This window comes from Diabrotica virgifera, chromosome 9 (genome assembly GCF_917563875.1).
Source record: "Diabrotica virgifera virgifera chromosome 9, PGI_DIABVI_V3a".
In the NCBI taxonomy this organism is placed as follows: Eukaryota; Metazoa; Arthropoda; class Insecta; order Coleoptera; family Chrysomelidae; genus Diabrotica; species Diabrotica virgifera.
Window position 1 is genome coordinate 57357548 of NC_065451.1, and position 23506 is coordinate 57381053.

The window sequence follows — 23506 nt, forward strand, 5'->3', positions numbered from 1 at the left end:
TTTTTTTTGTGACGCTCATGAGCGAGGTAATGCACCAAAATTTGGGAATAAGTAGGTCATGACGTAACTAAGTAAAATCTTTAGGGGTGGAATGCTGCGTGGCCGACAAAGGGGTGGGGGTAGGGTGAATATAAAAAATATAAGGGGTTTTTTGCGACGTTAGTGATTAAGATAGTGCACCAAAATTTGGGAATAAGTAGACCATGACATAACTAAGTAAAATCCCCAGAGCCGGAAAAAAGAGTGGGAGACGAGGGTAGCTATAAGGGGTCAAAGTCGCGGTTTTTATTATTTTTTTTTGTGACGGTCATGATCGAGATAGTGCACCAAAATTTGTTAATAAGTAGAGCATGACGTAAATAAGTAAAATCTGAAGGGCAAGAACGCGGCGTGGCCGACAAAGGGGTGGGGGCAGGGGTGAATATAAAAATTATAAGGGATTTTTTGTAACGTTTGTGATCGAGATACTGAACCAAAATTTGGAAGTAAGTAGTAGACTAAGAGCCGCTATAGGTGAAATTTCTTAATCATTTTAGGCACGATGGGACTCTATAACTTAAATAGTAGAACCTAAAAGAAAACGTTTGAACACTGTGCCGTCACTTTTCAGTGGCACATGCGTCGACAGTGGCGCATCAAACTTTCCACTTATGGACGGGATAAATAAATTAAAAGTTACCCTCCCTTACTAACAGAATTAATTTTTTTTTATTTTTTTAAGTTCTATGTGATTAACATATAGGATTCAGCGTAACTCTAACCCACCACCCCCTTCCCCCTGCCCCCACCATCAAAAAGTTCATTTTTCGTTTTTATTTTTTTTATGGGATGCAATCAATTTTAAAATTTCAAAAAATTCACACTGATAGCTGAGTCTTTTATAAAATATGCCTATTTTTTATAGACCCATAGGTAGAGTGTACATAACCTCAAAAAATTATAAGAATTTTTTTTTCAAAAAAGCGTATAACTTTTTTTGAGGAATAGGTGCAGGCCTAATTTTTTCTTAGTCTTGTGTGTTTTATCAAACACTATATTTTTAATTGTCTTCAGATTTTTCCGTATGGCTCCCTATCTTCAAAATTCCGAAAAACTGTTTTTTGTGGGTTTTGGGGGAATTTCCCTATTTTATAGACTTCATAATATATCAAATCAATTTTGTTTTTATAGGTTATATGTAACTTGAAGTAACTGAGTCCTTTAGAATATTTAAAAATCAGAAAAACACGTTCAAACCGCCCAAAATCCCCTTAAAAAAGAGTTTTTTGGATTTTTGAAGGTGACCAGCGTTACAGAAAAATCTGAAAAAAATTAGAAATATAGTGTTTGATAAAATACACAAGACTGAGAAAAATTAGATCTGCAGCTATCCCAAAAAAAAATTAAATACTTTTTTCCAAAAAAATTTTTTTTAATTTTTTTGAGGTTATGTACACTCAACCTACAGGTCTATAAAAAATAGACGTATTTTATAAAGGCCTTAAATATACGTGTGAATTTTTTGAAATTTTAAAATTGATTGCATCCCACAAAAAAAATAAAATCGAAAAATAAAGTTTTTGATGCTGGGGGCAGGGAGAAGGGGGTGGTGGGTTAAAATTACGATGAATCTTATGTCTTAATCATATAGAACTTAAAAAAATGAAAAAAATTAGATTCTGGTTATGAGGGAGGGTATTTTTTAATTTATGTGTCCCGTCCATAAGTGGAAAGTTTGATGCGCCACTGTAGACGCATGTGCCACTGAAAAGTGACGGCACAGTGCTCAAACGTTTTCTTTTAGGTTCTACTATTTAAGTTATAGGGTCCCGTCGTGCCTAAAATGATTAAGAAATTTCACCTATAGCGGCTCTTAGTCTATAGATCATGACGTAACTAAGCAAAATCTCCAGGGGCTGAAACCAGAGTTGGGGATGAGGGTAGTTTTAAGGGGTCAAAGTCGCAGTTTGTATTATTTTTTGTGACGCAGCACAACATTTGTCCCCCACGCAGCTTTTCGCCCCTGTAGGTTTTGCTTTATAATGTCATGATCTACTTATTCCCAAAATTTAGTGAAATCTCAATCACGAACTTTGCAAAAACTCTTTATATTTTTTATATTCACAACTATCCCCACCCCTTTGTCGGCCACGCAGTTTTCCGAACCTAGAGATTTTACTTAGTTATGTCATGATCTACTTGTTCTAAAAATTTTGGTGAACTATCTCGATCATGAGCGTTACAAAAAAAAATAATAAAAACCGCAACTTTGAACCGTTATAACTAACCTCGTCCTCCACTCTGGTTTCCGGCTCTGGGGATTTTACTAATAGTCTAAGAGCTAGTGAACCTTTTGACTAACGGTCGTCCTGTAAGGCTAGAAATTTGTAGAGTGATAATTCATAGCACACCAAAGCTAAAAACCATGACCTGGCAGGCCTCAGCGGTGCACGTGTATCTACCAGGTGAATCGAAAAGTGCAAATTTAGGGGGTAAAATAAACTTTCTCCTGTAAGGTTTAAATTTAAGTATGTGTTTGAGTAAGTCATTTAAAAGAAATGTGTAAAATGACAGGCGATTCTGAAGAGCATAAGACCTTGCCAGGCGAGGGGAAAGATTAGGAGTTTTTCCTAAATTTATTTTTTTTGCATCGAACAAATTTTTTTTAAGTTTTTTGAGTCATTCCAAATAGAAAAGGTCTTTGGTGATTTTTCTCTTAAGTTAATAGTTTTTGTTATATAAGCGATTGAAAATTTTGAAAATTGCGAAATCGACCATTTTTAACCCCAAATCGGATATTTATCTAAAAATCTCAAAGTTGCCAAGGTAGGTAGATATTCTTTAAACATTGATTGATGAAATCCCAAAGAGTTTTTTGCAATACAATATCGGAAACCCCTTTGTTTTTTAATTGCTAATCAAGCGGACGCTTCACTGTAGTATAAGTGAGGACGTTTGAGTTGGCATAAATTCATTATCTCGAGAATTGGCAAATTTCAAGAGCAATCTTCAGACAGGTCGATTTTTATTTTTAAATTAGGACTTTTTGGCATATATATAATACTAGTGACGTCATCCATCTGAGCGTGATGACGTAATCGATGATTTTTTTAAATGAGAGTAGGGGTTGTGTGATAGCTCATTTGAAAGGTTATTTAATTCTCTATTCACTAATATAAACAATAACATAATTATTTATACAGGGTGTACAAAAAATTTTTTTTTATTAAATTAACTTTGAATAAATTTGACAAATAGAAGAAAAAAATTTTTTTGTACACCCTGTATAAATAATTATGTTAATGTTTATATTACTGAATAGAGAATTAAATAACCTTTCAAATGAGCTATCACACAACACCTACTCTTATTTAAAAAAATAATCGATTACGTCATCACGCCCAGATGGATGACGTCACTAGTATTATATATATACCAAAAAGTCCTAATTCAAAAATAAAAATCGACCTGTCTGAGGATTTCTCTTCAAATTTGCCCATTCTCGAGATAATGAATTTATGCAAGCTCAAACGTCCTCAATTATACTACAGTGTAGCGCCCGCTTGATTAGCAATTAAAAAAACAAAGCGGTTTTCGTTATTTTATTGCAAAAAACTCTTCGGGATTTCATCAATCAATGTTTAAGGAATATCTGCGTACCTTGCCAATATTGAAATTTTTAGATAAATGTCCGATTTGGGTTAAAAATGGCCGATTTCGCAATTTTCAAAATTTTCAATCGCTTATATAACAAAAACTATTAACTTAAGAGAAAAATAACTAAGGACCTTTTCTGTTTGGAATGATTCAAAAAGCCTAAAAAAAATTTGTTCGATGCAAAAAGAATAATTTTAATAAAAACCCCTAATCTTTCCCCTCGCCTGGCAAGGTCTTATGCTCTTCAGAATCGCCTGTCATTGTACACATTTCTTCTAAATGACTTACTCAAACACATACTTAAATTTAAACCTTACAGGAGAAAGTTTATTTTACCCCCTAAATTTGCACTTTTCGATTCACCTGGTAGATACACGTGCACCGCTGAGGCCTGCCAGGTCATGGTTTTTAGCTTTGGTGTGCTATGAATTATCACTCTACAAATTTTTAGCCTTACAGGACGACCGTTAGTCAAAAGGTTCACTAGCTCTTAGACTATAAGTTATGTCATAGTCTATTTATTCCCAAATTTTGGTGCCAATCACGAACGTTGCAAAAAAACCTTTTACATTTTTTATATTAACTAATACCCCCACCCCTTTGTCGGCGACGCAGCTTTCCACACCTAGAGATTTTACTTAGCTACGTCATGACCTACTTATTCCCAAATTTTGGTGCACTATCTAGATCATGAGCGTCCCAAAAAAAAAATAATAAAAATCGCGACTTTGACCCTTTATAACTACAGTCGTTCCCCACTCTGTGTTCCGGCCGTTGGGGAAAATCATGTACAGAACTAATTCAACATATCCCCGTATAGTTTTTCCATATTACTTATTACGCACAAAACCCACTCCAATTTCTTAGACTACTAAGAAATCCATATTTTTCGGTATAGGTACTCATTTACAATTCACTCAATTTGTACTGCAGAAAAATATTTTTCCACCTACCTCTACCGAAAGTATACTTTTCCGGACCTGATTGTAGGGAGCAAAGTTGTACTTTTCCTCCCTAGGGAGGAAAATATTTTTCCTCCCTAGGGAGGAAAAGTAAAAGTGACGTCATAATATTTCATTCATGAAATATAACTTACTGACGCCCTGTATAATATCTATTTTCTATTACGGAGTATCTATACATTTTAACGTTTATTTATAAAACATCCTATATTTTGCAGAATGGTAAAAAACAGTAAATTGTTATTTTGATTTAACAATGTTTACATTAATAATTTGACTTATATTTGACAGCTGACAGTTATATTGTACCTACTTGTTGTTTTAGTTCTAATAAATTTTGTTGGTTAGTTACATAAATAAATTAAGTAAAAATGACAAAATTACTTGTTATTTGAGGAAGGTGGAAAAACCATATGTATAACATGGGAGTAAAGTGCCTTTTCCTCCCTTGAATGATTACTGCCCTCCGCTACGCGTCGGGCAGTAAACTTCATTCTCGGGAGGAAAAGTTACACTTTCCTCCCTTGTTATACAAATAGCTATTTTATACCAAGTTCTTGGAAATTAAATAATCTACAATTTCATATTGAATCATTTTTTCGTATCTCTGAAGCTAATCTTTCTATTCTGAAGAAAATGGCATTTTTTACCAAACTACAAAAATTCGTTATTCGCAAGACACCGAGCTTGAGGAGGTGATTGGGTGAATGACAGCTGATATTTATGTACAGGGTTATTCACTATATTTTGGCCTCCCTGTAAACTGCTTTATTTACAGAATTAGAAAAAAATGTAAAATACAAAAGGTATTCGATTTTTAATTTATGATTTTTTGACATATCGTCGCCTCAAAGCGTAGGATATGTAAAAAAATTACTTTTGGGATAACCATTTCAAATGATTGGAAATAAGCCCTTTTGTTGAGTGTAACACTAAGATAAATAAAAAGTGGAATACTTTTTGCACAATATTCTAAAGACTGGATTATATGCAAAATGCATATGCATATATATGCTGCATATTTCTCATGTTTTTCATAAATGCATATGCCTTGCATATTTGGAGATTTAAGAGCATATAAATGCATATTTTGATGGGAATTTACTCTACCCCATTTAAAAATAAGGTATATATTAGTAACATCAACATCCATTAAAATAAAATGTGAAAGTAAATATTTTGCTGTTAAGCTCCTTTGTTGTTGTACCCATAAACATAATGGGCGTTATTTATAGCTGCAGGTATCATTATCCGGATATTTAAGATTTATAGACTTCTCAGAATTTACAAATTACCTAAGTAAATACCGATTATATTTTGAATAACATTACAAATATTACCTGTACTTTCTGCTGGTGTCGGCCAACTATGAATTATTCTGGGAAAACCAACCAAAACGAAATTTTAAGGCAGCGTTGCCAATTTAGCTTATTTTATGCTAGATTTGGCATATTTTTGTGTTGTTTAGCTTATTTATTTCTTGTTTAGCATATAGCATATTTTCTAGCATATTAAATAATATAAAAATTATTTAGTAAAAATCGAAAATCTTCTAATTCAGAACAAATTTTTATGTTGGCCTTACAATTACTAAAACAACTTAGGAACTCTCTCACAGGAACTTGAAACTGATATCAGTGAGTCAAATCTGATTCCTAACAAAAAATGTTTAACCATTCACACATACACACCTACATCAGCAAATCCCTTCGCCTTCAATAATGTTTATATTAGTACTTATGTCTGTGGACCATGAGATTACTATTAACTACAGGATCATGTTTCAGCATTTTTTAAAACAAATAATTTATCTGTACTGGGTTATGCTTGCTACCCTAATAGCACAAGGACGTCCAATGGACGTCCATTGGACGTCCTTCACGGACTTTACGGACGTCCTTTGGACGTCCGTTTTCGTCCGAGGAACGTCCTTTATACGTCCTATTTTGGTCCAAATGTCGCGCTACCGAACGTCCATTGGACGTCCATCTAAGGTCCGAGGGGACGTATATTGGAACTTAATCGGACGCAAATTGGACCTTAATCGGACGTCCTAGGGGACGTAAATTGGACCTTAATCGGACGTAAATTGGACCTTAATCGGACATAAATTGGACCTTAATCGGACGTCCTAGGGGACGTAAATTGGACCTTAATCGGACGTAAATTGGACCTTAATCGGACGTAAATTGGACCTTAATCGGACATAAATTGGACCTTAATAGGACGTAAATTTGACCTTAATCGGACGTAAATTGGACCTTAATCGGACGTAAATTGGACCTTAATCGGACGTAAATTGGACCTTAATCGGACGTAAATTGGACTTTAATCGGACGTAAATGGGACCTTAAGCGGACGTAAATTGTACCTTAATCGGACGTAAATTGGACCTTAATCGGACGTCCTAGGGGACGTGAATTGGACCTTAATCGGACGTCCTAGGGGACGTGAATTGGACCTTAACAGGACGTCCAATTTTGGTCCAAAGGCCAAGTTGTTAAACATCCAATGGAGGTCCACCTAACGTCGGAGGGGACGTTCGGTGGACGTCATTTGGGCATTCATAGGATGTCCCAGTTTGGTCCAATGTCTTGCTGCTGAACATCCATCTAACGTCCTGGAAGGTCATTCGGTGGACGTCTAGCGACGATATTTAGACCTGTGGAGAATGTATTGTGGGAAATAAAAAATATATTTTTTAAGGAACTTATATTTCATCTTATATCAAATTACAATTATTGGATATTACAGTATTTACATTAAATTACAATACACTTCTCCAAGAAATTAACGCACCACCTTAAATATGGGGTATATTTGATGTCTCGTATTTCCTAAACCTGTTGTCCCATCTAAGTGATGTTTTTATAGCCTAGGCTATAGGTTACCTCCTTAAGCTTGTCATGCTGTAATATATGTATATTATATCATATCGCTCTCTATAGTAATGTGATATAATATATATTACAGTATAGCTCCCTGTGCATGACAAGCATAAGGAGGTAACATATTCTAGGGCCTAGGCTAGAATATTATAAAAAAAATCACTTAGATGCAACAACAGGTTTAGGAAATTCGAGACATCAAAAATGCCCAATTTTTAAGGTGGTGCGTAATGGGCTGTATATACAGGGTGTAACAAAAATACAGGTCATAAATTAAATCACATTATTCTGGGACCAAAAATAGTTCAAATGAACCTAACTTACCTTGTACAAATATGCACATAAAAAGTTACAGCCCTTTGAAATTACAAAATGAAAATGGATTTTTTCGATTATATCGAAAACTATTAGCGATTTTTTATTGAAAATGGACATGTGACATGTGGCATTATTATGGCAGGAATATCTTAAAGAAAAATTATGGTGAAATTTGTGCACCCCATAAAAATTTTATGGGGGTTTTGATCCCTTAAATCCTCCCAAACTTTTGTGTATGTTCCAATTCAATTTTATTATTGTGGTACCATTAGTTAAATTCAATATTTTTGTTTCTTAGTATTTTTCAGATAAGGCAGTTTTTATCGAGTTGCGACTTCTTTTTTAATATGTCCACGTAAAAATTTTATGGGGGTTTTGTTCCTTTAAACCCCCCCAATGTTGTATGTTCCAATTAAACTATTACTGAGGTACCATTAGTTAAACAGAGTGTTTTCAAAACTTTTTTGCCTCTGTATTTTTTCGATAAGGCACGTTTTATCGAGTCTGGCTTCTTTTTTAATATGGTTCAAAATATACCTAAAAATGTAAAGCATAAATAAGTTTGCATATTATTACCAAGTCTCCATAATCGTACTTAACCATATACAAATATGTGGTGGATTTGACAAATATTCACAATATTTCGATAAAAATTGACTTTTCGAAAAAGCAATAAGAGGCAAAAAAGTTTTTAAAACGTTGTTTAAATGGTAGGTACTACAATAATAATTAAATTGAAACGTGCACAAAAGCACATTGTTTTCGATACATTGGAAAAAATCACTTTTCATTTTGTAACTTCAAATGAGTGATAAAGGCACAGAGACTTAGATCACGAGGTCACATTGAAAGGATGCCAAAAACGAGGACTCCGAAAAGGGTACTAAACTACACTATAGCTTCAAGAAAGAGAAGAGGAAGACCGGAAAATAGATGGAAGCAAGAGGTCGAAAAAGATTTGGAAAGAATGGTGTTACAGGGTCAGAAAAGAAAAATGAATAAGAGGAAGGAATGGAGAAAAATCACATATCAAGCCAGAGAAGATCTCAGTACATAAAGAAACGTGAAAATGAAGAAAAAACAAACTTTTCAAGCCATGGGCCTCTAAGGCCCTTGGTGCTATTAATATATAACTTCAAAGGGCTGTAACTTTTCTTTTGTGCACATTTGTACTAAGGTAAGTTAGGTCCAATCAAACTATTTTTGGTCCCAGGATATGTGATTAAATTTATGACCTGTATTTTTGTTACACCCTGTATATATATAAAGGTTATATTTGGTTCTTGGGACATCAAAGTATATTTTTTAGACATTCCCTGGATATAGTCACTGATGTGACATACCTCCGATTTGTTTTTTCATGAGTTTTGTAAGAGAGACTAAAAACTTTTTTATGGTTACCTCCTGTTTTCATATATTTTTTGACATGTTTTGTAGTAAATTCAACTATCTATTTACTACAAGACATGTCAAAATTTACATGTGAAAGCAGGAGATGATCCTAAAAATGGTTTTTCGTCTCCTACAAAATTCATGAAAAATCAGATAGGAGAATTTGTACATTACAATTCTCTGATGTTTGGGAAAAAGGGCTTAAGTCAGAAATGCACATCGATAATGTTTTGATGATTTCTGGACCAGAAAAATCGGCTCTTTTTATTGGTACATACAGTTTACGTCTACAACAGTTTTTTGCTGGTCCAGAAATCATCAAAACATTAGCAATGTGCAATTCTGACTTACGCCCTTTTTGCCAAACATAAAAAAAGCAATCTGGTCATAACTGACCAATGAGCAATTTTAATTTAACCTAAATTACTAATGTTTCTTAAAATGAAGAGCTTACCCGATAGCGTCTCTTATCTAATCTAACAAGATCGTGCACTATTCTAACATACACAGCCACATCACGCACTATGCTCTGCTTTTCACTATCACCTATCACTCAAACTAGTTCAAAAGGCTTTGTCCTCTTCAATCTTCTAGTTTGCCCAGTAGTATCGAGGAGGATTTCCTCAATATTCTTGTACTTATTTAAGTTGTTTGTCGGGATTCCTGCTATCTTCTTGATGATTATATCCAGGTTCCATTCCTAGGTATTAATATTTGTTTATAAAGTAATAACTTATTATGCATGGACAATGTTGTTTCTTCCAATTAGCCAATACACTTTTTATATCTTTATTTTGGTTATATCTGGTTTTTTGTAGACCACTTTCAGCTGATTCTAAAAAAAATTAAAATGAACGGTAATTTTTCTATTCTTTACAATTAAAAATCAAAATATTTACAGGTAATACATGCATAAATGATTCGTTTCATAAAGAAAATTGAAAACGGATTTTATAATACTTACATAATTGTTTAAGAGATCCAGCCATAGCCAAAACTAGCATACTAAACAGTACAGTTGAGTACAGCAAAAAAAGCCACTAATTTCCATTTTTCACCCCCTTATCGATGCATTTTTTTCCAATCAAAATTGTTACTAAATTTTTAGGTTATCTTATGATGAAAATGAAATAATTGATGACTTGATGACCAATGACCACGCGACGCTACATAGATACTCGCGCGGCAAATTTGAAAATGAACGCAAATTGAATAGTAAATGGCCTCTCTTTAGAGTATGGAAAATTTTACCCCTCCAGGAGGACATTGTACTCTTTTCATAGAATATCTTGTGGTAACTTTCCAGCCATAATTTAATCAGATGTTCACGGAATAGAACTTTGATAGTAGAATTCCTGGAATGTTTTGTTGTTAGGGGAAACTTTTATTTTATTTATTCTTGAATATTTCCTGTTGTTAAACATTGTAACCAATAATTTACAAATAAGATTTTCATTACATTACATGAAATCAAAACATGTTTTGGATATTAAACTATATAGTTTTATAATTGTAATAATTTAATATACAATTTTGAATTAAGATTTAATCTTTCGATCTAATCGATTTAAACTACAGTAAAACTTGTGTTACCGGCCCCCTGCCAACACCGGCCACCTGTACTAACGGCCAGTTTAAAAATTCCCCACACTAATTACAGTAAAACCTGTCAGTAACGGCCGCTAAAAATGAAAAAGCTATTGGCCGATATAGAAAGGTGACCGGTATTGCCAGTTTTTGTAGTCTAGATATAATTGGTTTGGGGAATTTTTAAACTGGCCGTTAGTACAGGTGGCCAGTAACACAGGTTGTACTGTATATCTAGGCTACAAAAACTGGCAATAACGACCACTTTTCTATATCGGCCAATAGTTCTTTCATTTTAGTGGCCGTTAGTGACAGGTTTGACTGTATTTCATTAACGTAAAGTTAACGCAAGTTAATATTTTATTGAATTATTTTGCTATTTGATCTCGTAATTGGTATAATGTGTCCAATATAAGCGTTCATAAAACGTCCGTATTTCGTCCAGTATGGACGTCCAAAGTCGGACGTCCAAAGGACGTCCATATTTATTCCGTCCGAAGGACGTCCATATTTATTCCTTCCGAAGGACGTCCAACATGGGACGTCCGTTTATAGTCCATGGACGTTAGGACCAAAAATGGACCTATTTTGGACGTCCAAATGACGTCGTGTGCTATTAGGGAATTGTCCGTATTTCGTCCAGTATATATACGTCCATATTTGTTCCATCCGAAGGACGTCCAACGTCGGACGTCCATTTTTATTCCGTCCGAAGAATGTCCAACGTCGGACGTCCAAAGGACGTCCATATTTATTCCTTCCGAAGGACGTCCAACGTCGGACGTCCATATTTATTCCTTCCGAAGGACGTCCAACGTCGGACGTCCAAAGGACGTCCATTTTTATTCCGTCCGAAGGACGTCCAACGTCGGACGTCCAAAGGACGTCCATATTTATTCCTTCCGAAGGACGTCCAACGTCGGACGTCCAAAGGACGTCCATTTTTATTCCGTCCGAAGGACGTCCAACGTCGGACGTCCAAAGGACGTCCATATTTATTCCTTCCGAAGGACGTCCAACATGGGACGTCCAAAGGACGTCCATTTATAGTCCATGGACGTTAGGACCAAAAATGGACCTATTTTGGACGTCCATTGGACGTCGTGTGCTATTAGGGTATAGGGATTTTTTATTAGTTGATAATGGAATACCTACTGTTGAACTGATCATTCCATCATTCTTGTGAGGTTTGGCAAATACTATATTGGTCGAGTTGGCAACACTGTTTTAAGAGTAGGATAGATTATTTTATTTTATGAATGGTTAGTCTTAAATCAATCGCCGATTATTCAACTTTTGTGATTGCAAGTTATTGACTATACTGTGTAAAAAAATCATTTTATTATTATTGTGAAAATGCCTAAAGTAGCAAGGGAAAAATCAAGTCTTCTCAGAAGTTGGATTGGAAGTAACAATCATCTAAAAGTTATCGACAGTGAAAGTATGTTTTGCACCATTTGTGATAAAAAGGTAAGTTCTCCACTTCAATAGATTTTTAAACTTATCAAACTTCTTTGCACATCTATGTGTCTGTCTATTCTAAAATGACAAACCGTCCCATTTCTTCAAAAACTGTTTTTTAAAGTTCGCAACGGTTTGGCTTATACAGAGCGAGGTGTTGAGAGTGGCCCACCCTGTATACTACGGTACACTGACTGTACTTTATTGTTTGACGATTTCAATTTCACTTTGAGAAATAAAAAAAAATTGGGGGAGGTTTAAAAAGTTTGATCATTTTAATGTAGGTATCTATTTACGAAAACATCTAAAACATCATTATCATTATATTCCAGATTCCATGTCAAAAGAAATTCCAAGTAGTTCAACACATAAAAACTTCACTTCACCAAACTAAGCTATCAAAAAATGATAATAAACCTCGCCAGCAGATTCTACAGAACAGTTTGCAGATTCAGAATACGTCAGTTGGGCAAGAAACCTTTGCAAAGGATTTATGCCATTTTTTTTTGAACTGCAATATCCCTCTGCACAAGTTAGAACATAAATCGTGTCAAAACTTTTTAAAAACTTATTGCAAGATTAAAGATAAACCAGCTCAAATACCAAGTTCTTCAACTCTTCGGAAAAAATATGTCAGTGCATGTTACAAAGATGTGATGACGAGTATTAAAAATCAGTTAAAAGCCGATTATCTTTGGATTTCCGTCGACGAAACAACGGATACAAAGGGTCGACAAATTGCGAATCTAATTGTTGGAGTTCTTAACGACTCTGGCGATTTTAAAAACTCATACTTAATTAGTGTAAAATGTTTGGAAAAAACAAACTATGCTACAATAGCTAGATTTGTTAACGAATCCCTAACAAATTTTTTTTTACCTGATCAAGTACCATTTGAAAAAATATTATTAATGCTTAGTGATGCCGCCTCATATATGATGAAAGCTGCATCCAATCTTAAAATCTTTTTCCCTAATTTAATTCACTGTACATGTTTGGCGCACGGCCTAAACAGAGTTGCAGAGAAAGTTAGAATTGAATTTCCCAATGTAAACACCTTAATAAATAATGTAAAAAAAGTATTTCTGAAAGCACCACTACGTATACAGGTATATAGGGAGATGCTTCCCGATATTCCTTTACCACCAGAACCAGTATTAACCAGATGGGGAACTTGGCTTAAAAGTGCTATATTTTTATCTGAACACTACGACGACATCAAAAGCGTTATTTCAAGTTTTGATCCGACTTGTACCGCTATTGATAACTGTCAAAATATTTTTAAAGAAAAGTCTATTAAAAATCAATTGTTGTATATAAAATCGAATTTCGATATCATTGAAAGTTCAATTACAAAATTAGAGGCTCAAAATTTATGTCTTCACAATAGTATGTCTATTGTTGATTCGGTTAAACAGAAAATAACAAATCTGAATGGGGAAATTGGAGTAAAAATTAAAGATAAACTTGATGACGTTTTAAACAAAAATGAGGGTTTCACTTTATTGCGTTCAATAAATAATATAATCAATTTTGGAAACTTCGATGAAAATATTAATATGGATCCGTCTCTAATAGCAAAGTTTAAATATGCCCCAATTACATCTTGTGACGTTGAGAGATCTTTTTCTGCCTATAAACAAATATTAACAGATAGAAGACATAATATTAGTTTAGAAAATATGAATCAATATATGATTATTTATTGTAACAATAAAAATATGTAAATTTGTTTTATTGTACTCTTTTTATAATATTAGTTTAGAAAATATGAATCAATATTGTAACAATAAAAATATGTACATTTATTTTATTGTACTCTTATTTATCTTGTGGTCAAAATAAAATATTTTGCCGTTTTATTTGTCACAAAACCTGAAGTTAAAAAAATATATTAAGAAATAATAATACAATTTGGTTTAAATTCAAACCTATTTATTTATTTTTATTATTTTTTATTTATTTATGTATTTAACGTAAACCATAAAATTATTCATATAAAAATAAGTGCATATATAAATGCATATTTGCATGTTAATTGTGCATATTCAGCTTGTTTTAAAATGCATATTGCATGCATATTTTAGACATTTTTTAGTGCATATTTTCCAGTCTCTAAATATTACATATCCTTGTGTAGCTTAATTTTGTTTAACTCATATGCTATAATGTAACACTAAGACAACATACATATATTCTACTGTTGTATTTTTTCGTTTACTAATTTTGGTCACAAAATATTAATGCAACACTAAGTTGTTGTCTTACGCACATCCTACTGTTAATGTAGTATTACCGAATTGCGAATATTTGTCTTTATTTAATTAAACGAAATCTGAGAATCAATAATGAGAAGACGAAAATAATGGTATGTGGAAAAAGTAGAAAACAAACGAAGATAACAATTAACGGAAATACACTTGAACAAGTCGATACTTACAAATAATTGGGAGTACAAATAGAGAGCAGAGGAACTGAAGAAACTGAAATAAGTTCCAGAATAGAAAGTGCTGCTCGGATGTACCACGCAATCAAAAGTACGTTTCTGTCAAAAAAAGAAGTATCCCAAAAAGCCAAAGTGTCCATATACAAGACGGTGTTTGTGCCGATTTTAACTTTTGGTAGTGAAAGTTGGACGCTTAGTGATAAGTTAAAATCGAAAATACAGAGCATAGAAATGAAATTTCTTAGAAGAATAATGGGTATAACCAGGTTAGACAGGATTAGAAATGAGGCAGTCAGAGAACATCTTTAGGTCCAACCAATTATTAAAAAAATTAAAAAAATTGAAGAGGCCCAATTGAGATGGTATGGACACATGGTTAGAATTAACCAAGAAAGATCAGTTAAAAAAGTATAGGAAGCCAGAAGACAAACCAAGAGACCAAGGGGCAGGCCAATGAAGACATGGGACGATAATGTAACCTCAATCCTAGACACACGAGGAATCAGCAAAGAACAAGCAAGAAACCAAGCAAAGAATAAGAAGCAATGGAGAAAATTGTGCATGCAACTAACTAAAGACATTACACCCAACACCTTAGGGAAAATGGGTTTAGGATTAACGGCTTGCACCCACAATGTTTATTATCTTCAGAAATCTTACCACCATTCTACTATTACATTCATGTTAAAAGTTGTATTGTGAGAATAAAAATGAATAATTCAGCCTCAGCCAATTTAAGTTATAAAAAATCTAAAATATCCAGTATAAGCCAATATTTAGTTTAGTCTGCATCCGATGTGACCAGTGACCACAACTAATTCTGATTAATTTTCCATTCTCTTTTGTTTGTCATTTTTGTTGTCGAGTTTTAAAATTGTCGGAAAACGTGTATATTGAGTTTATAATTTATCTAATAAAATGTTTAAACAAAATGTTTGAACAAAATTGTTTGTTTTTTATAATAAAATGTGTAAAATTTTAAACAAAACTTCAGTACAAAAATATAAGTTTATACAGTGAGGACGTTTGAGTTGAAATAAATTCATTATCTCGAGAAGGGGTGAATTTGAAGAGAAATCCTGAGACAGTTCGATTTTTAATTTTAAAATATGACTTTTTGCCATATACATCATACTACTGACGTCATCCATCTGATTGTGATGACGTAATCGATGATTTTTTTAAATGAGAGTAGGGGTTGTGTTATAGCTCAATTGAAAGTTTATTTAATTCTCTATTCAGTAATGTAAATATTAACATAATTATTTATACAGTGTGTTCAAAAAATATTTTTTTTATTAAATTATTTGACACAAAAAGAAGAATGTACAATTTATTTAATTAAAAATACATTTTACTGCTGTCAGAAAAACAGGTGATAATGTTTATCTAAAAAATAAACATTACTTTTTGCTTAAATTCTATGTTCAAGCTGCTAAGCGACAGGTGGGTGGCAGATTTAACATTGAATTTAAGCGAAAAACAATGTTTATTTATGAAATAAACATTTCTTTTTGTTTTCTGACAGCACTCAAATGTATTTTAAAGTAAATTAATTACATACACTCTTCTTTTTGTCTCAATTAATTTAATAAACCAAAAATTTTTTTGGGCACCCTGTATAAATAATTATGTTAACGTTTATATTATGAATAGAGAATTAAATAACCTTTCAAATGAGCTATCGCACCACACCTACTCTTATTTAAAAAAATCATCGATTACGTCATCACGACCAGATGGATGACGTCATTAATATGATACATATGGTAAAAAGTCATAATTTAAAAATAAAAATTGACCTGTCCCAGGATTTCTCTCCAAATGCTCCCATTCTAGAGATAATGAATTTATTCCAACTCAAAGGTCCTCACTTTATAACACATATTTACGGATATCGTTAAAAAAATAGATTAACTGTTAGATCAACAGTAGGACAAGTAATTTTTTTTCCAATTATTTTTTACTTTTTTATGAATTAATATAAATATTTATGTAAGGCCTGCAAAGTTATATACTCAAACAAAATTCCATGTAAATCCATTCAAATATAAAAAAGTTATTAGGTAATGAAAAATTCATAAAAATTTCAATTGCGTTTTTCTCGAAATTAAAATATTTGACATATCTTACTGTTGCTTTGAGGCGACGATATATATCGTACTAGTGACGACATCCATTTAGGCGTGGTGACGTAATCGACTATTTTTTTAAATGGGAATAGGGGTCGGGTGCTAGCTCAATTGAAACGTAATTCAATTCCCTATTCAGTAATATAAACATTAGCATGATTAAAAATCGAATAAATTTTTTATTTTACATTTTTTTTATTATGTAAATAAAGCAGTTTACAGGGAGGTAAAAATATAGTGAATAACCCTGTACATAAATATCAGCTGTCATTCACCCAATCACCTCCTCAAGGTCGGTGTCTTGCGAATAACGAATTTTTGTAGTTTGGTAAAAAATGCCATTTTCTTCAGAATAGAAAAATTAGCTTCAGAGATACGAAAAAATGATTCAATATGAAATTGTAGATTATTTATCTTGTAAAAGTGAAAAACACTTTAGTATATCATGTTTTGCTATTTGCCAGTCATATCGGATAACAAATTCGTGTTAATCCCAGGTCTTCATCTCGGTAGAATATTGAATACTTCCGTTGATGAGATTCAATATAAAAATTATATTGGCCTCCATGTAGCCCATATCAAATTTAAATCCTATTATACCATTTATATGATACGTTGAGACAGCACATTCGAAAAAGAAATCAGAGGCGTAGCTACCGCCATATCAGCCGTATCAATTATACGGGGCCCCCGACCTTCAGGGGCCCCAGTGCAGTATGTAGAAACAAAATTCCATTTAAAAAAAATGAACAAAATATTCTAAAATTATTTCACTATTAAAACGCTTTAAAACAGTGCATATTGTTTGGATATTGACATTTTCGTGTACTGGATTCTTTATCTATATATTATAAATTATATTTATCTATTTTCTATTCTCTACCGCTCGCCGCTATTCCATCAACAGAGCTTTTTGCTTTCAAGCTACCTTTCATTGTTCATTCACCGTTGCGTTGGCTGTGTGTGAGACATTGTATAATGTATAATGCCAAATTGCAATTTTGGTGTATTGTTTGGGTATATTTTCGTGATCTGTTCTTTATCTATCAATTGTATTTATGTACCTACATCTATTTGCCGGCCGCTCCCCGTTAGAACAGAACTCCTATGTTTAAGCTCATTTTCAATATCCAATTACCCTTGGCTTGAAAAAACTGAATCTGTTTTCAAACAACGAGTCTCAACAATTCAAATCTATTTTTCGACTTTGATTTAGAGTTTAATAGTTTTATTATTATTATCTATATTTGGGTGTAATAGGCAGGACTTATTAGTTCCTAAGGTTGTACATATTACGTAATTTGCAATTTATTTAAATTTTGCCATAGATGGTTTTGTTTTATTTCATTATATTTTATTTTGTAATAATATATAATATACAATAGCACTAAAGGCCTTAGACACATGGCTTGAAAAGTTTGGTCTTTCTTTATTTTCACTTTTCTTTATGTACTGAGATCTTTTGTGGCTTGATATGCGATTTTCCTCTATTCCTTCCTCTTATTCATTTTTCTTTTCTGGTCTTCTATAGTCCCATTCTTTCCATATATTTTTCGACCTCTTGCTTCCATATATTTTTCTCCTGCCTTCCTTTTCTCTTTTTTGAAGCTATAGTGTAGTTTAGTACCCTTTTTGGAGTCTTCGTGTTTGGCATCCTTCCTAAGTGACATCGCCATCTAAGTATCTGTGCCTTTATCACTCCTATTATATTATGTTGATTGTATAATTCCTTGAACTCGTTATTTGATCTTTTTATCCATAAACCCTTCCTTATTATGCCTCCATATATATTCCTCAGGATTTCCCTTTCCTAGATCTCCAATAAATTTTGTTCATTTTTTGTCATTGTCCATGTCTCACTGCTGTATGCTACTCTTGGTTATATGGTTGTTTTTTTTTTATATTAGTTTGATATAACTAGACCCAAACCCAGACATCCAAAGTGAAAGTTTTCCTCCAACACCAAATTGTTCTATATGGTCCACATAATGTTCAGAAAAAATTCACACCATTTTGAGCGTCGGGTTTGGGGGGAGAGGGGGGAGAAATCGGCAAATTCGTAGTTTTTTACGTTTTTCGTCAATATTTCTAAAACTATGCGTTTAGCATGAACAACCCTCTATACAAAAATGTTTTACATTAAATTTGAAATAAATATTTCTTGATAAAAACTTGCTATTCAGTTTTCCATTATGCGCATGTACACTTCCATTGCCTGCCATTATCTACCTTGTATTTCTTCTTTAATGTTCGGTTTACGTGATATTATTGCTCCTAGGTATTGCTCCTTTCTACCATTTCGAATTCGTATGATGTTCCTTAGTTCTACTTTAAACTTTTGTCTATTCCTGAAATGACCATCTGTCCACGCCATACATTTTGTTTTAGTTTCATTTATGTACAGGTCCATTTTCTTCGCTGCTTTTACTATTTTCTGTACTATCTTTTGTAGCTCTTTTTTCCCTTGCCTGCACCACATCATCTGAAAATGCCAAAACTCGGTGGCTTTTTTATATAGGAGTCCTTCTCTATTAATTTTCGCTTTTCGCATTATTTTTTATATTAGTCATAAGTTGAAGAGTAATGATGACAAAGGATCGCCCTGCCTTAACTTTTGTAATAATATTGACGATTTATGTAATTTCAGTAAACTGTATTTATTATTGTTTTTTTCTGACTCCTTGTAAGCTTTGTCCCTAAAATTATAAAATTTTCAGTGAGAATAAAGCATTTTTCTATTCTATTCTATACAAGCGTTTTTGATTTATTTGTTGAACATTTTCTTAGCACTATCCCATATCAGTCGTGGAAAAGGGCCCTGCGACAAACTTTGATATGGGGCCCCCGTGGGGGTAGCTACGCCACTGAAAGAAATCCTATTCCTATCACACTGGGTGGAGCACAAAAAGTTTTATCTCACAAATTACAAAATATGCAATATATTTGTCCGTGAGTGTATAAAAAACGTAGACAATATAGGCAGTTTAATTTAAAATTTTTCCTACTCGGAAGTATTTTCCAAAGGTTGAGTTGCGTCCCAATCTAAATCGAGTAGCCAAAGACGCGCTACATAATAGTCTTCACTATTAAAGTGATATGATTAAGAACACAATAAGGATTGAATATGCGGGCTATTTAGCTTAAGAGATTTCGTTTTGTACAGGAAGATTGGAGCCTGATTGTCCGCCTAATAAGCTTCTCATCCCGTAAGTATATTAGGGGCGGTATATTAGGGGCGGTATACACGGTATTTAATCTAAATTTAGAATGAAATAATAATGAAATTACTTAATAAGAAATAAGAAACTGTGTAGAGGAACGAAACAACTTCATTATTTAAATTATCAAATTCTGACTCTAAAATTAATTACAGTAATACTGTTGACCTCTCTATTAACTGGTTAAATCATTAGTAATTAATTAATAAAGGACTCCGCAGAAACCTTATGGGAAATGGCTCTCTGTCAAATGTTCTGAATTTTTATATTCTGGTAGTGCTTGATTATTACGTATTACATCTGCAAAAACATACCCAAGTGCAGACGAAGCAACTAACCATAATCTGCTCTGTGCTGGATTCAAACTAAAACTAAAAAGAATAAAAGCCCCCACAACGCAGAAGAAACCTAATACTCGACTCCTAAGAAATGCCGTAATAGCAGATGAGTTCGGAAATAAGATCGTGAGATTAAAAAATAGTTAGAAAGATCTGAACAAGAAAATATCGGTCAAAATATAGATGTCATGAATTCCGCCATGGTCACCATAGCAAACGAAGTTTTGAAACCAGAAAAAGACCCAATAAAGAAAAAGGATTGGATGACCGATAAAATACTAGACCTTATTCAACAAAGAAGAAATTGGAAAAACAAAGACGAGATTCGGTATAGAGAGATATATCGACAAATAAGATTAAGCGACAAATAAGAGATATATCGACGAGGTTAAGCGAGCAAAAGAGGACTGGATGGAACAAAGATGTCGTGAAATGGAGGAACTACAAAGAAAACATGACGAGTTTAATATATATAAAAAGCTTAAAGAAATTACCTACACTCAGAGAAAAAGAACTCCCACTTTATGAGAAACTCCAAAGGTAACATAATTCTCGACTTGGATGAAAAAAAGGAAGAATGGACTAACTATATAAAAGAGCTCTTCCTGGATACGAGACCACCACTTAACACCACAAAGTATACGAATACTGGTCCTAGTATTTTAAAAGCGGAAGTAGAGAAAGCCATCAAACAGAGCAAAAATGGGAAATCTCCAGGCCCTGACCAAATACCATCAGACTGGCTCAAACTTCTGGATGACGACAATGTCTCACAATTAACAAACATTTATAACCATATATACGAGACTGGAATGATGCCACAGATATGGTTGGAGTCTACATTTATTCCACTCCCAAAAAAACCTAATACATCATCATGTAAAGACTTTAGACTAATTAGTCTCATGAGCCACTCTCTCAAGCTACTTCTTAAGATAATTCTTAATAGGATCAAGCAGAAATGTGAAGAGACAATGGGAAACAAACAATTCGGTTTCAGACAAGAATTGGGAACAAGGGAAGCTTTGTTCTCAATGTTAACATTACTTCAACGATCATGGGAAGTACAGAAACCAATTTACGTCTGCTTTATAGATTTTGAGAAGGCGTTTGATAGAGTTCAACATAATAGGTTGTTTAAATATCTAGAAATGATTGGAATAGATGATAAAGATCTGAGACTTTTACAACATCTATATTGGAATCAAGAAGCTTCTATTCTGGTAGACGGCAAAGAAACAGACAAAATTTGCATTCAAAGAGGTGTCAGACAGGGTTGTGTGTTATCCCCAACTTTGTTTAACGTATGCTCAGAAATAATTTTTAATGAAGCCTTGGAAGGACAATGTGGAGTTCGAATCGGATGAGAAACTATTAACAACATCAGATATGCAGACGACACCGCGATCATGGCTGAAAATATCGAAGATCTTCAATTCCTTATTGATCGAGTCACTAGAGAATGCTCCAATAACGGACTTAGCATAAATGCAACAAAGACAAAGTTACTTGTGGTATTTTTCAAAATTTTCCTTTTATGAATTTATTTTTCTCTCATAACTTTTAACATGTTTGTTTATTACATTAGTATATTTTTAATAATTTTAGGTATTGTTTCGGATCTCTTTCCTAGAATGACCGAGGAGGAAGTCGATTATGGAAACTTGGAGAAAGCTATACGAGCATCGTGCATTAAGCTTGGTTTAGAAGACATAAACGGTTTGTATATTTTTTTATTATAAAGCTCATTAATAGATGCAGGGGTTAGTATTTAAGTTTGAGATACGTTATGAAGGCCGTTATTGATTAATTATGTAGATGGGAAATAAGCCACAATTAAATTGAAAAAAATAATATTATTAACGCTTCGACGCCCAAATCGGGTGCCGTTGTCAAAATACAAAATACTACTAACAAAAATGTTGTTGCTAAGTAAAAAAATTCTTAATAAATCATTTAATCTGACTCATTTATATTGGCAATTCAGGCGTATATTATACATTTTAAAGTAGAAGACTTTAAAATGATATCGCCAATATTTGGGTATGAGTTGCGTTCCTGGGACGACTTTACTAAAATAGTTTATTCGATTACATGAAATCAATCCCAACTCAAGAATACCCATTACAAAAAAATCATAGCAAGTGATCGGTCTTTAAAAAGACAACCAAATGCAACGATGACAGTAAAATTCTCGCGTTAGAGATTCCATAGTAAATCACGACGGAAAACCAGGAAAAAACCTAGTAGTACTATCTCGACATCGTAAGTATTTGGTCTTATATTTAATTAACTTTCAAAAACTAATACCAAATTCTGACTTTAATATGTTTAAATTATAAATAATATTAATAATACATAGATATACAATAAGTAATACCAAAATATAAAATATGTACTAACTCGATATGTTATTGTCTTACTAATCGTGGTATTTTCTTTCTATTGACTTCCTCTTTCAGTGTGGGTAGCCACACCTTACTGCATTCTACCGAGGAATTTGCGACACAATTGGTTTCATTTAGCATAATTAGAGCCGCTTCTTTGATTTTGCTCTTTTTACTATCTGATTCTTTCAGGACTATACTTGAATCTCTCCACTGAACTCTATGTTCATTATCCCATGCATGTTGACATATTTGAAATCTATCAAATTCTCTATTTTTAATACAAGACTGATGTTCACTTATTCTAACGCTTAATGGTCTTGATGTTTAACCTTAATAAAATTGTTCGCATTAACAAGGTAATTTATAAATGCAATTCTGTGTTTTTTCTTGTTCATTGTTAGATTTAGTTTTAGATAGAATAGATCTCAATGTGTTTGTTGTTTTGAATGTTGTTGAAATGTTGAATTTATTTCCTATTGTTTTAAGTTTCTCGGATAGTCCTTTTATATTACGGTATTAATATTTTCCTCGTATTATTTCTTGTGAATATTGTAGGATCCCGTTCTAAGTTGTTCTGTTCCATTCGATCCAATCTTGACAATTCCTTATTTATAAACGAAAAAGGATAATCATTTTTTAATAAAAGAGATGCTAACAATTGTTTTTCTTCTAAAAATGAATTTTCGTTAGAACAAGTAATTTTGGCTCTATCATAATATAAGGATTTAATGATTCCCT

General features: G+C 33.1%; 1 protein-coding gene across 1 annotated transcript in view; it reads left to right on the forward strand.

Annotated features, from left to right (window-relative positions):
* Positions 1 to 23506, forward strand: part of LOC114334288 (dynein axonemal heavy chain 1-like) — a 947682-nt gene that overhangs the window by 401009 nt on the left and 523167 nt on the right. The window contains exon 15 of the mRNA XM_050660136.1: positions 21987 to 22097. Coding sequence (XP_050516093.1) covers positions 21987 to 22097 — 111 coding nt within the window. The remainder of the gene's footprint in view (positions 1 to 21986; positions 22098 to 23506) is intronic.